Source organism: Entelurus aequoreus, linkage group LG11 (assembly GCF_033978785.1).
Source record: "Entelurus aequoreus isolate RoL-2023_Sb linkage group LG11, RoL_Eaeq_v1.1, whole genome shotgun sequence".
In the NCBI taxonomy this organism is placed as follows: domain Eukaryota; kingdom Metazoa; phylum Chordata; class Actinopteri; order Syngnathiformes; family Syngnathidae; genus Entelurus; species Entelurus aequoreus.
The window spans coordinates 27,567,899-27,583,960 of NC_084741.1; the positions used below are offsets into that span (position 1 = coordinate 27,567,899).

Genomic DNA, 16,062 nt, shown 5'->3' on the forward strand with positions numbered 1-16,062 from the left:
CTGCATCCAAGATGATCTATTCGCTCTCTTCTTCCACTCTCCTTCGACAGGGAGAAGAGAAGCGCCTCTCGGAAAAGTCTCTCCATCCTCCCGCCTCCTCCTCTTCCTCCCCGGCTTTGCTTCCCGACCAGCTGAAATGTAACATTCTCAAGGCTCAGATGGAGGCAGCGTTCAGGGTGAGTACCAAAGAAGATGTCCTTGTCAGAACGTTTGTCAAAATGCTTTCATGTGCATTCTTTTTGCACATAGAAGGAAGCTTCATCAAGTCTGAGAGGGAAGAACGCTAACCTGCCTCTCAAGGACAGGCGAGTTCTATTAATCTTTTCTTCTCTTTGTATGCCTACAAAAGTTCATTAAAACTGTATTGTCAACAATAAGTTTACATTCAATCTCAACTTAACTAGATGGGAATCTTTGGGCACCACATGGTTTGATTTGTTTTCGATTGTTGGGGTAAGGATTCGATTCAGAATCGATTCTTGATTCAAAACGACTCTAAGTTCAAAACAATTCTCAAAATCTATTATTTGGTTTGTAAATTATAATAAATGCCTTTTCAAAACATGTTGCAGGTTACACAAGCTCCTCTTGGCGGCTGACGTACGATTTAAAAAGGCAGTGTTGGCTTAAAAAACGTCTTTTTGAAAATTGTACTTTTACAATTTCATTTACAAAAATCACAGAATGTTAATCAATCTGGTCAAATAAAATGAAATAGAGCAACCCCAACTCCAACCCAATATCAGCTTAACAATACTTAGGATATAAACTTACAAAGCAACTGAGAAGACATACAAATACAATAATTGTTAAATACAATACTAGAAGAAGGAAAACCAAAGATTTATAAAAGCAACAGTTTCAATAATATTTTTTAAAGTTTTTAATCCAAAATTAGATTCTTAAAAAATAGCATATATATATATATATATATATATATATATATATATATATATATATATATATATATATATATATATATATATATATATATATATATATATATATATATATATATATATATATATATATATATATATATATATATATATATATATGTTAGGGCTGTGAATCTTTGGGTGTCCCACGATTCGATTCAATATCGATTCTTGGGGTCACGATTCGATTCAAAATCTTTTTTTTTTTCAATTCAACACAATTCTCGATTCAAAACGATTTTTTTCCGATTCAAAAGGATTCTCTATTCATTCAATACATAGGATTTCAGCATGATTTACCCCAGTCTGCTGACATGCAAGCAGAGTAGTATATTTTTGTAAAAAGCTTTTATAATTGTAAAGGACGATGTTTTATCAACTGATTGCAATAATGTAAATTTGTTTTAACTATTAAATGAACCAAAAATATGACTTATTTTATCTTTGTGAAAATATTGGACACAGTGTGTTGTCAAGCTTATGAGATGCGATGCAAGTGTAAGCCACTGTGACACTATTGTTCTTTTTCTTTTTTTTTATAAATGTCAATGAGGGATTTTTAATCACTGCTATGTTGAAATTGTAACTAATATTGATACTGTTGTTGATAATATTCATTTTTGTTTCACTACTTTTGGTTTGTTCTCTGTTGTGTTTGTGTCTCCTCTCAATTGCTCTGTTTATTGCAGTTCTGAGTGTTGCTGGGTCGGGTTTGGTTTTGGAATTGGATTGCATTGTTATGGTATTGCAGTGTATTGTTTTGTTGGATTGATTAATTAAAAAAAATTTTTTTTTAAATAAATAAATAAAAAATTTTAAATAATAAAAAATTAATCGCACAACGTGAGAATCACGATTCGAATTCGAATCGCTTTTTTCCTACACCCCTAATATATATATATATATATATATATATATATATATATATATATATATATATATATATATATATATATATATATATATATATATACACTGACTGAACAAAAATATAAATGCAACATGTGTGTTTTTGCTCCCATTTTTAATGAGTTGAACTTAAATATCTAAAACTTTTACTAAATACACAAAATACCTATTCCTCTCAAATACTGTTCATAAATCTGTCTAAATCTGTGTTCGTGAGCACTTCTTTGCCAAGATAATCCATTCCACAACATGATTATTGCACAGGTGTGCCTTGGGCTGCCCACAATAAAAGGCCACTCAGAAATGTGCAGTTTTATCACACAGTATTGGGCCCCCTATTATTTAAATTAAAACGTTGGTTTGATTTTAAAAAATTAATTGTTCCTAAACAAAACCAAATTAATGTTGTTCAGAAACTGTAAAGTACAAATAAATAGAAAATTGGAAAAAGATAACACAGAAATTGAAAGAACATATGAAACTAGAAGAGGCAATTCCTGAAGGAATTGCGTGTGGGTGCTCCAATACTGAAGTTGAAGTGAAATGCTGACTGAATGTAAGAATAGTTTGAATGTTGGAATGGTTTGAATGTTGAAGAGCTGACGCTGAACTGGCCACTTTTGTGTTTTGTGGCCCAGCCAATTCAAAATAATCATGAGCATGAAATATTTAACATAATCATACATAATGCAATTCCCTATGAAAAATATGTCAGGCAAAGAACTTCACTATTTGGAGTGTATCATGGACCAGGAATAAAAAGCAAGGAGTAGAGGATGATGCAACGACTCCTACTTATGGAACTACAAAACCCCAAACCAGTTAAGTTGGCACGTTGTGTAATTCATAAATAAAAACAGAATACAATAATTTGCAAATCCTTTTTTAACTTATATTCAATGAAATAGACTGCAAAGACAAGATATTTAATGTTCAAACTCATAAATTTTTTTTTGCAAATAATCATTAACTTAGAATTTAATGGCAGCAACACATTGCAAAAAAGTTGGCACAGGGGCATTTTTACCACTGTGTTACATGGCCTTTCCTTTTAACAACACTCAGTAAACGTTTGGGAACTGAGGAGACACATTTTTTAGGCTTTTCATGTGGAATTATTTCCCATTCTTGCTTGATGTACAGCTTAAGTTGTTCAACAGTCCGGGGTCTGCGTTGTGGTATTTTATGCTTCATAATGCGCCACACATTTTCAATGGGAGACAGGTCTGGACTACAGGCAGGCCAGTCTAGTACCCGCACTCTTTTACTATGAAGCCACGCTGTTGTAACACGTGGCTTGGCATTGTCTTGCTGAAATAAGCAGGGGCGTCCATGATAAAGTTGCTTGGATGGCAGCATATGTTGCTCCAAAACCTGTATGTACCTTTCAGCATGAATGGTGCCTTCACAGATGTGTACATTACCCACGCCTTGGGCACTAATGCACCCCCATACCATCACAGATGCTGGCTTTTCAACTTTGTGCCTATAACAATCCGGATGGTTCTTTTCCTCTTTGGTCCGGAGGACACAACGTCCACAGTTTCCAAAAACAATTTGAAATGTGGACTCGTCAGACCACAGAACACTTTTCCACTTTGCATCAGTCCATCTTAGATGAGCTTGGGCCCAGCGAAGCCAGCAGCGTTCCTGGGTGTTGTTGATAAATGGCTTTTGCTTTGCATAGTAGTTTTAACTTGCACTTACAGATGTAGCGACAAACTGTAGTTACAGACAATGGTTTTCTGAAGTGTTCCTGAGCCCATGTGGTGATATCCTTTATACACTAATGTCGGTTTATGATGTAGTGCCGCCTGAGGGATCGAAGGTCACGGGCATGCAAGGTTACGTGCAGTGATTTCTCCAGATTCTCTCAACCCTTTGATGATATTATGGACCTTAGATGGTGAAATCCCTAAATGTGTTGCAATAGCTGGTTGAGAAAAGTTTTTCTTAAACTGTTCGACAATTTGCTCACGCATTTGTTGACAAAGTGGTGACCCTCGCCCCATCCTTGTTTGTGAATGACTGAGCATTTCATGGAAGCTGCTTTTATACCCAATCATGGCACCCACCTGTTCCCAATTAGCCTGTTCACCTGTGGGAGTTTCCAAATAAGTGTTTGATGAGCATTCCTCAACTTTATCAGTATTTATTGCCACTTGTGCCAGCTTTTTTGAAACATGTTGCAGGCATCAAATTCCAAATGAGCTAATATTTGCAAAAAATAACAAAGTTTTCCAGTTCGAACGTTAAGTATCTTGCCTTTGAAGACTATTCAATTGAATATAAGTTGAAAAGGATTTGCAAATCATTGTATTCTGTTTTTATTAATTTTATTAATCGCAATTAATTTAACAAGTGAATGTCTGGAGTAAATAGCCGGTGCGCTGTTACAAAGACGAGATGGCGCCCAAGGCTGATTATAGCGAACTTAAAAAGTCAATCGACACTCTGATCGAGGAAGTTGCTACGATCAAGGAGCAGCAGAAAACCATCATGTCCCTTGTTGTGCAGCTGGATCAGATGAGGGCTGACAATTTGGAGAAAGACAAGAAAATCGCAATTCTGGAGAACAGAGTTGCTGATATTGAGCAGTACACAAGGATCAATGATGTGATCATCACCGGACTTAGCATCAAACCCCGGTCTTACGCACGAGCAGTAGCCCCAGCGAATGGAGGGGAACCGGCGGAGTTGGATGTTATTTCGATGGAGCGACAGGTGGCGGTCTTCATGCAGTCCAAGGACATACAACTGGACTGTAACAGCATCGAAGCATGTCACCTCTTGCCCAGGAGAGGAACAAACGACAAGCCGAGCGTAGTTCTGAGATTTGTCAATAGAAAGCACAAGATCGCGTTGCTAAAACAGGGAAGGAAGCTAAAAGGAACAAACGTATACATGAACGACCATTTGACCAAACGAAATGCTGATAGAGCCCGAAAAGCACGCCAAATGAGGAGAGAGAAGAAAATTCTACAAACTTGGACTGCGAACTGTAAAGTATTCATCAAACTCAACGGCACTCCGGAGAGCGCCAAAGTGCTGCTGATTAGAAACATAGAAGATCTGAACGAATATGACGTATGAACTGGAATGTAAGGTAAAAGTGATTAAACACAACCATGACACACATTGACAATACGCAAGATGACACTAGCCACATAATTCAGTTGGTAAGTGAATATGATAATGTACAGTTGAAAGCATTTCAATACACTGAGCACCACCTACAAGACTTGGAACATGATATAGACCCGGACAATAATTTCCTCCTCAATATCAATGAGAACTGCTGCTACTACACCAATGAACAGTACAACCAGAATATTATTACTAAAGGCAAATTGTCCATTATCCATTTCAATAGTAGAAGCCTAAACAGGAATTTCAAGGACATCAAGGACTATTTACACACCTTTTCACAACCATTTAACATAATTGCAGTATCTGAAACTTGGATTAACAGTGAAAAAGTGACAGATTTTGAACTGGATGGTTATGATTTTATTAATATGAATAGACAAAACAAGGGGGGTGGAGGGGTGGCAATCTATGTGGATAACACCTTGAGATTCAAACGTCTGGATGATATGACAACTGTGGTTGATAACCTACTTGAATGTCTAACAATTGAAATTTGTATGGAAAAAAGTAGAAATGTCATTATTAGTTGTGTATACAGATCGCCAGGTACAAGCTTAGAACGTTTTACAGATTGGATGGAATGCCTGTTTTCAAAGGAGAGTAACGTTAGTAAAGCTGTCTTCATTTGTGGAGACTTTAATATTGACATGTTAAATCCCAGTAAAACTAAAGATATAGATAATTTCATTGACACAATGTACAGTATGAGTCTATATCCCAAAATCACCAGACCCAGTCGAATTACGTCTCACTCTGCCACTCTAATAGACAACATATTCACTAATGATATTGAGAATAAGACCGTAAGTGGGCTATTGATCAAAGATATCACTGACCACCTCCCAGTTTTTCTGATATTTAATGGAAACTACAGGACAAAAAAACTAGAAAAGCCAACCCAATACAGAAGAACGAGATCAGAGGAATCCATTAGCTCATTTAAACATGATTTACTGGAGCAGAATTGGGATGTAATTTATGAAAATGGTGATGTTAATAGTGCTTACAATATATTCTTGAGAATATTTAGGTCATTATATGATAAAAATTGCCCAATAAAAGAATGCACCAGTAGAAGAAAATATACCAATTGTCCTTGGATCACAAAGGGATTGCAAAATGCTTGCAAAAACAAAAACACTCTTTACAGGGAATTTATAAGATTGAAAACAAAAGAAGCAGAAAATAAATATAAAAAATATAAAAACAAATTAACTCATATTATAAGGTCAAATAAGAGAGATTATTATAAGAAATTACTAGATGATAATAAAAACAATATCAAAGGAATATGGAATTTATTAAACAGTATTATAAGAAACAGTACCTCTTCAAATAACTATCCAACGTATTTCACAAATGATGGTAAAGAAAATGATAATATTGAAGATGTGGCTAATGCCTTCAATAAATTCTTTGTAAGTATTGGACCTGAACTTGCAGAAAAAATCCCAGATCCACGGACAACTGGTAAAAATATGGAGGGATTGTTGGAGAGAAATCCCAATTCTATGTTTTTAAATGCAGTGGGTGAAGAAGAAGTGTTGGATATTGTAAACAAATGTAAGAAGAAAATGTCCACTGACTCCAATGACATTAGTATGGCATTGGTGAAAAAGGTCATTACAGGGATATCAAAACCATTAACATATATCTGTAATTTGTCATTTCAAACCGGCGCATTTCCAAATGAAATGAAAATAGCTAAAGTTGTACCTCTGTTTAAAACTGGGAGCAAACACCACTTCACAAACTATAGACCCGTCTCTTTACTTCCACAATTCTCTAAAATATTAGAAAAACTATTCAATAACAGGTTAGATACATTTATAGAAAAGCATAAATTACTCTCTGACTGTCAATAAGGGTTTAGATCAAACAGATCTACATCAATGGCAATAGTTGAAACAATAGAGGAAATCACAAATGCCATAGAAAAGAAACAATATGCAATGGGAATATTTATTGATCTAAAAAAAGCATTTGACACAATTAACCATGATATATTAATCAATAAAATGGAAAAGTATGGAATCAGGGGAGTTGTATTGGATTGGCTTAAAAGCTACTTAAATAAGAGACAACAGTTTGTGAAGTTGGGGGATTGCTGTTCATCATGTTTGGATATTGCTTGTGGTGTCCCCCAGGGGTCAGTGTTGGGGCCAAAACTGTTCATCCTGTATATCAATGATATATGTAAAGTGTCTACATTATTGAAATTAGTGTTATTTGCTGATGACACTGATATTTTTTGTTCAGGGGATGACTTAAATCAGTTGCAGGAAGTCATTATGGAAGAAATGAGTAAACTAAAAACTTGGTTTGACTATAATAAATTGTCATTAAACCTGACTAAGACTAAGTTAATACTGTTTGGAAAGAGGACACGTGAAACAAGGGTGCAGATACAAATAGATGGAGTGGATATTGAAAGGGTTTTTGAAATAAAATTCCTTGGAATTACAATTGACGATCAAATTAACTGGAAATCACATATAAAACATGTACAATCTAAGCTGTCAAGAAGCATCTCAGTAATAAATAAAGCAAAGCAGGTTCTGGATCACAAATCACTCCACATTCTTTACTGTTCATTAGTTTTACCATATTTAACCTACTGTGTGGAAGTCTGGGGGAATAATTATAAAAGCTCATTAAATTCAATAACTATACTTCAGAAAAGAGCTGTACGGATCATCAACAAGGTTGGATATCTGGACCATACTCACTCACTATTCTTACAGTCAAAAATATTGAAATTTAATGATATTATTTTGTATCAAACTGCACAAATAATGTATAAAGCCAAAATAAATAAACTCCCAGGAAGCATTCAAAAATTGTTCAGCACACGAGAGGGCGGTTATAATTTAAGGGGGAATTTAAATTTCAAAATGCTTAGTTATAGAACGACCATTAAAAGTTTTTGTATTTCAATTTGTGGAGTGAAATTATGGAATGGTTTGAAGGATGAGTTAAAGCAATGTCCAAACATAAACCAGTTTAAAAAGAAGTATAAGTACATGGTATTCCAGAGGTACAGAGATGAAGAAGGGCTTTGATATTGGGTTGTTTGTGTTACAGAAGAGTGTGGGGCGGCCCATTGAGGCAGTGGTGTTGTTGTGGTGGCATCATACCATTTCCATGATCACTAGTGGTAATGATGTGGCTATGTATGTGTGTAGTGTGCATATGTATGTATATATCTATGATGTATGTACAGTATATATACGTTCTTTGGGTTTGTACATTGAGTGAACAGGTAGTTCTAGCTCAGAGTAATTTATGATTTAAAGAAAAGGGGTGGGATTAAATAAGTGTAAACTTCTTCTCACTCCTTTTCAAATATGTAAAAAAAAAAAAGAAGGAAAAAAAAAAAAAGAAAAGAAGAAGAAAGTCCAATGCTCATTTGTTTTTGTTTTTTATTCTCCATTGTTTTTTATTTTGTTATAATGGCTGTTAAGGCTATAGCACTGTATTGGATCAGGCTTGCTCTTGTTTTTATGCATATTTGAAATAAAAATATATCAATCAATATTTACGATTTACACAACGTGCCAATTTCACTGGTTTTAGGGTTTGTAGTTCATCATTTTCAATTGTGATTTAGAGGTGTGTTGAGACTATGCTGTCATTTCCTATAATGCTCAAAATTACTACACAAAGCACACATGTGGGTTATACTACATGTACTTAATAAAATACAGTTAAACAAGAATAGATTAAGGAAAACAGACTTTTATATTTTGGTGTGTCTTTGGGCTTTCCCAACCATCAAGTGTGAAACTACACAACCAAGTCATTTTATTGTTTGATGCATAACGTTCTATACCTATGACTTAGAAGCTCCCTGGAAAAGATACAGTAAGTAGCTAATTTAAAGGGGCGGGGTCAGCAGTGCCTCATTTGCATGAGACAGGACAGCCCCAGAACAGGCTGCTCTAAACCGGGCTGGTAATAGAGGGTTTTAGGTGTATTGTTATTAGGGCCACAGATATCGGTTAGTTTGTGAAATTATTCCAGTATTCGGATAAAACCCACTTTATAGCCTCAATGCGCATTTTAGGACAAATAGTGGAAATATAGAAATCTTTTTCTGCTTGCCATTACCTTTTCATAACACTGTTTGGGCACTCCATGCAGTCCGGATTTTAGCAAATTTTGTTAGTTGCACTCATTAAACGATTACTCAAAGCGCGGGAATATAAATCAAAGTTTTTTTCTAATCGATTTAACCGAATAACCGTTGCAGCCCAAGTGGTTATTATCGACCCGTGGGGTATTTACACTTAAGTATGTCACAGATAAGTTAGGACACGTAGAAACTATTTTTAGTCTGTGAACATATGTCATAATTTGTGTCTTTATCCCACAGTTTGGATTTAGTTCTTTACTTTCCTGTGTTTAGTATAATTTCCTGTCCTGGTGCTCTTGTTTTAGTAGTACTTCCTGCTGGACTCCTTGTTGTGTTGCAGGACTCCTTGTTGTGTTGCACCTTCACTTTCTGCTTAGTTTTTTTTTGCCAGTGCACCTGTTTTCTATTGGTGATTAAGTGTATTTAGGTTCACATGTTTGCTCCTTGCCACCGCTGTGATTTAGATGACCATAGTAACTCTATCATGCAAAAGCGCAGATTCCAACCATTAAAATACTTTGTATAGTTTAAGACTTACGTTTATTTGAAAGCATCACTGCACATCATAATGGCAGCTACATTATAAATAAGTATTTATGAATGAAGTAATCATCTTTGTTGTTAGTAAGCACGTGCCTAAAATAACTTAAGCTGAATTTAGAAGTCGATGGAAGTATTAGTAATTAAATATGTGTACGCTTTATTAGCTGATTAGTCAACTAATCGTTAAGATAATCGTTGAATAATTGACTATCAAAATAATTGTTGATTGCAGCCCTATTGTACGTTGTGTTCATGACTAGTGATGAGTAGCTAATTCTGTATTTTTAGAGGTGCAAGCTTAATTCAAAGCAAGCATGTCTGATAGAAAGCCCTTGAAAGTAAGTCTCTAATTTTGAAAACGCGCTAGCTCGATGCTAATTTACATTTACATTGGATATGCCATAGACATACTACTGATTAGCATCAGTGATTTTACATGGCGATTTCAACATCTCCAAATGTTTTTTAATACTGTATAACTATAACTAAGATGCACATTACACGTAAACAGTTAGTGGAAGTAAGTACAATACTTACAGTACAAACACTTTTGTAAGACTCAGCAAAAGACAATAATGGCACATTCAACCTAATGGCAAAGACTACTTCCTGACTACGGCAACACACAGAGGACGAAATAAAAGGAATATAATTCTTGCAAATGAGACTCAGAAATGTAAGAAAAGAAGATTGTGTGTTAAACATACAAACCCCGTTTCCATATTAGTTGGGAAATTGTGTTAGATGTAAATGTAAACAGAATACAATGATTTGCAAATCATTTTCAACTCATATTCAGTTGAATATGCTACAAAGACAACATATTTGATGTTCAAACTGATAAACTTTTTTTTTTTGCAAATAATCATTAACTTTAGAATTTGATGCCAGCAACACGTGACAAAAAAGTTGGGAAAGGTGGCAATAAATACTGATAAAGTTGAGGAATGCTCATCAAACACTTATTTGGAACATCCCACAGGTGAACAGGCAAATTTGGAACAGGTGGGTGCCATGATTGGGTATAAAAGTGGATTCCATAAAATGCTCAGTCATTCACAAACAAGGATGGGGCGAGGGTCACCACTTTGTCAACAAATGCGTGAGCAAATTGTTGAACAGTTTAAGAAAAACCTTTCTCAACCAGCTATTGCAAGGAATTTAGGGATTTCACCATCTACGGTCCGTAATATCATCAAAGGGTTCAGAGAATCTGGCGAAATCACTGCACGTAAGCAGCTAAGCCCGTGACCTTCGATCCCTCAGGCTGTACTGCATCAACAAGCGACATCAGTGTATAAAGGATATCACCACATGGGCTCAGGAACACTTCAGAAACCCACTGTCAGTAACTACAGTTGGTGGCTACATCTGTAAGTGCAAGTTAAAACTCTCCTATGCAAGGCGAAAACCGTTTATCAACAACACCCAGATACGCCGTCGGCTTCGCTGGGCCTGAGCTCATCTAAGATAGACTGATATAAAGTGGAAAAGTGTTCTGTGGTCTGACGAGTCCACATTTCAAATTGTTTTTGGAAACTGTGGATGTCGTGTCCTCCAGACCAAAAAGAAAAAGAACCATCCGGATTGTTATTGGCGCAAAGTTGAAAAGCCAGCATTTGTGATGGTATGGGGGTGTATTAGTGCCCAAGACATGGGTAACTTACACATCTGTGAAGGCGCCATTAATGCTGAAAGGTACATACAGGTTTTGGAGCAACATATGTTGCCATCCAAGCAACGTTACCATGGACGCCCCTGCTTATTTCAGCAAGACAATGCCAAGCCATGTGTTACATCAACGTGGCTTCATAGTAAAAGAGTGCGGGTACTAGACTGGCCTGCCTGTAGTCCAAACCTGTCTCCCATTGAAACTGTGTGGCGCATTATGAAGCCTAAAATACCACAACGGAGACCCCCGGACTGTTGAACAACTTAAGCTGTACATCAAGCAAGAATGGGAAGGAATTTCACCTGAGAAGCTTAAAAAATGTGTCTCCTTAGTTCCCAAACGTTTACTGAGTGTTGTTAAAAGGAAAGGCCATATAACACAGTGGTGAACATGCCCTTTCCCAACTACTTTGGCACGTGTTGCAGCCATGAAATTGTAAGTTAATTATTATTTGCAAAAAAAAAAAAAAAGTTTATGAGTTTGAACATCAAATGATTGGCAACACTAAATTGGCCCTAGTGTGTGAATGTGAGTGTGAATGTTGTCTGTCTGTGTTGGCCCTGCGATGAGGTGGCGACTTGTCCAGGGTGTACCCCGCCTTCCGCTCGATTGTAGCTGAGATAGGCTCCAGCACCCCCCACGACCCCGAACGGGACAAGCGGTAGAAAATGGATGGATGGATATCTTGTCTTTGTAGTGCATTCAATTGAATGTGGGTTGAAAAGGATTTGCAAATCATTGTTTCCGTTTATATTTACATCTAACACAATTTCCCAACTCTTATGGAAACGGGGTTTGTACTTTAAAAAAGCTGATTCTGCAACTGTTCAGCACATTTATCATCCTCAGCTCACTGTATATGTTAAATGAAAAATGTTAGATTTGATTATTAAACAAATGAGCATTTACTTACACATGAACACACACAAAAGTGCCGAAAATCTGTACCGTATCGATTCAAATACAAAATGCACTCTTCCCTTTTCATGGCTAAAGCGTCTCTTTGGTTTCCAGGTATCAGAATTCCTCTCAAGACTCGCTGGTATCCACTTTGCCTGCAGAGAAACTGTCCCTCAGACCAGACGTCCAATCCAGCACGGGCACCAACCGCAGGAAACGTTTGGTCAGACAGTTCAGCTTGTGAGTTTGCTGCCGCAGTGTCCTCAGTGTGCACTTTATGCCTTTTACTCACTGGAAGACTTCACTCCTCTAAAACAAGCGTGTCTCTCTCTCTCTCTCTCTCTCTCTCTCTCTCTCTCTCTCTCTCTCTCTCTCTCTCTCTCTCTCTCTCCCTCTGGATTAGTAACCATGAAGATGAAGACGACCTTCCTGAAGCTCTTGCAGCCATGTCCTGTGAGAGCACAGCCAAGTCAGGCTCCAGCAGCTCGCTGGACAAACAAATACAGCCGTCTATTTACCCACAGGTAATCACGGACGTCGCCTGGCAACAGCCGTCTATTTACCCACAGGTAATCACGGACGTCGCCTGTCAACAGTCATGACGACAAAGAATTCATCCTGTTTGTGTGCATCAGGTGGACACTGTGCCAACTGTGAAGGGTGGTAGTCCATGCTGTGTGTCCCCTTTGCCATCTCCCCACCTCTCTCCTTCCTGCTACTGTAGTCCCCTCCCTCACCTGGTCCCTTACCTTGCAGCCCATCACACCAGGTAACACACACCTCCTCCACATCGCCATCATTCAGTCTACAACAATATACAATCTCCATGTGACTAAAATAACCTAACAATAAATAAAATAACATTCAAAAATATTTTTTTTAAATACATATGTTATGAATGTCAAATTGACATAAAATATTATTAAATATATTTTATAATATATTAACAAAAGAGATTGTGAAAACTATGAACAAATATTTATAAAAATATAGTGATGTTAAAGAACATTTCTTAAATGAAACGTGTATATTTTTAACTTCCAGTGGACATCATTGTTGCTTTTAATTTTTATAATTTACTTTTAGTTCCCCCGCCCTCAATAAAATAAAGGTTGCCTTAAAAGTAGGAGGTTGAAGGTTCAAATCTATGTGTCGAGTTTGCGTGTGCGTGCTTGAATTTCCACCGGTGCACCTTTGGGGTGCTAAATACAGGCTCTGTTGTTATGATCGCGCTTCTATATCGCCAAAGTGGCACAGATTATATTTGTGTGCTACGTCTTTCACTACATGGTAAATGGGTTATACTTGTATAGCGCTTTTCTACCTTTTTTTAAGGAACTCAAAGCGCTTTGACACTATTTCCACATTCACCCATTCACACACTGATGGCGGGAGCTGCCATGCAAGGCGCTAACCAGGACCCATCAGGAGCAAGGGTGAAGTGTGTTGCTCAAGGACACAACAGACGTGACTAGGATGGTAGAAGGTGGGGATTGAACCAGGAACCCTCAGGTTGCTGGCACAGCCACTCTCCCAACTGCGCCGTCCCCTACATAAGGAAACAGCGAAGATTGGAGCATGATAATGTGACCGTGTAGGGAACTGAGTGCCTCCATGGTGACACACAAAAACCTTGTTTAAAAAGTCACATCATGATTTTTATTCTTCTACATGTTACTCACTTTCTCGTGGTGTACATAACATGTAATGGTGGTTCTTTGGTCAAAGTGGTGCATAGATTATGTTTTATAGATCTTCTTCAAGCTGCTTCCTGACCGTCTCTTCAGGATGCGCCGTTTTGTGGGCTTCACTTCGACAGCATCTTCTCCTCGCCATCTTTGTTGTAGTTTTTAGTACTACCATGTGGAGTCTACTGACAGATATAAGTTAAAGCTGTACACTTAATTTGTATCAGAAATAGCAACAGCGGAGAATTCATGTGCATTTATGAGCCAATCTGCCCCACAACAAGAGGATAGAGAAAAAGAAGGAACTTACTAACTACAATGGCGGACACCACCAAAGCTCTCCGGATAAAATTGTACTGTATTTGGAGATATCCGCTTATGTAACTAAGGTAAAATACAAACCCCGTTTCCATTTGAGTTGGGAAATTGTGTTAGATGTAAATATAAACGGAAGCAAATCCTTTTCAACCCATATTCATTGAATGCACTACAAAGACAAGATATTTGATGTTCAAACTCATAAACTTTTTTTTTTTTTTTTTGCAAATAATCATTAACTTAGAATTTAATGGCAGCAACACATTGCAAAAAAGTTGGCACAGGGGCATTTTTACCACTGTGTTACATGGCCTTTCCTTTTAACAACACTCAGTAAACGTTTGGGAACTGAGGAGACACATTTTTTAAGCTTCTCAGTTGGAATTCTTTCCCATTCTTGCTTGATGTACAGCTTAAGTTGTTCAACAGTCCGGGGTCTCCGTTGTGGTATTTCAGGCTTCATAATGCGCCACACATTTTCAATGGGAGACAGGTCTGGACTACAAGCAGGCCAGTCTAGTACCCGCACTCTTTTACCATGAAGCCACACGTGGCTTGGCATTGTCTTATAAATAAATAAATGGGTTATACTTGTATAGCGCTTTTCTACCTTCAAGGTACTCAAAGCGCTTTGACAGTATTTCCACATTTACCCATTCACACACTGATGGCGGGAGCTGCCATGCAAGGCGCTAACCAGCAGCCATCAGAGGCAAAGGGTGAAGTGTCTTGCCCAAGGACACAACGGACATGACCAGGAAGGTAGAAGGTGGGAATTGAACCCCAGTAACCAGCAACGCTCCGATTACTGGCACAGCCACTCTATCAACTTCGCCACGCCGTCCGTCTTGCTGAAATAAGCAGGGGCGTCCATGGTAACGTTGCTTGGCTGGCAACATATGTTGCTCCAAAAGCTGTATGTACCTTTCAGCATTAATGGCGCCTTCACAAATGTGTAAGTTACCCATGTCTTGGGCACTAATACACCCCCATACCATCACAGAGGCTGGCTTTTCAACTTTGCGCCTATAACAATCCGGATGGTTCTTTTCCTCTTTGGTCCGGAGGACACGACGTCCACAGTTTCCAAAAACAATTTGAAATGTGGACTCGTCAGACCACGGAACACTTTTCCACTTTGTATCAGTCCATCTTAGATGAGCTCAGGCCCAGCGAAAACGACGGCGTTTCTGGGTGTTGTTGATAAACGGTTTTCGCCTTGCATAGGAGAGTTTTAACTTGCACTTACAGATGTAGCGACCGACTGTAGTTACTGACAGTGGGTTTCTGAAGTGTTCCTGAGCCCATGTGGTGATATCCTTTACACACTGATGTCGCTTGTTGATGCAGTACAGCCAGAGGGATCGAAGGTCACGGGCTTAGCTGCTTACGTGCAGTGATTTCTCCAGATTCTCTGAACCCTTTGATGATATTACGGACCGTAGATGGTGGTGAAATTCTTAAATTCCTTGCAATAGCTGGTTGAGAAAGGTTTTTCTTAAACTGTTCAACAATTTGCTCACGCATTTGTTGACAAAGTGGTGACCCTCGCCCCATCCTTGTTTGTGAATGACTGAGCATTTCATGGAATCTACTTTTATACCCAATCATGGCACCCACCTGTTCCCAATGTGCCTGTTCACCTGTGGGATGTTCCAAATAAGTGTTTGATGAGCATTCCTCAACTTTATCAGTATTTATTGCCACCTTTCCAAACTTCTTTGTCACGTGTTGCTGGCATCAAATTCTAAAGTTAATGATTATTTGCACAAAAAAAAAAGTTTATCAGTTTGAACATCAAATATGTTG

The 16,062-nt window shown here is 37.7% G+C and overlaps 1 protein-coding gene across 8 annotated transcripts in view; it reads left to right on the forward strand.

The window, feature by feature from the left end:
- Window positions 1–16,062, forward strand: part of epb41l4b (erythrocyte membrane protein band 4.1 like 4B) — a 109,452-nt gene that overhangs the window by 88,589 nt on the left and 4,801 nt on the right. For 2 of the 8 annotated variants that reach the window (XM_062062862.1, XM_062062864.1), the window contains exons 18-22: window positions 51–176; window positions 250–305; window positions 12,362–12,487; window positions 12,651–12,816; window positions 12,883–13,016. In XM_062062862.1, the coding sequence (XP_061918846.1) occupies window positions 51–176; window positions 250–305; window positions 12,362–12,487; window positions 12,651–12,816; window positions 12,883–13,016 (608 nt within the window). The remainder of the gene's footprint in view (window positions 1–50; window positions 177–249; window positions 306–12,361; window positions 12,488–12,650; window positions 12,817–12,882; window positions 13,017–16,062) is intronic. The other 6 variants (XM_062062865.1, XM_062062869.1, XM_062062863.1 and 3 more) reach the window with 5 other exon arrangements.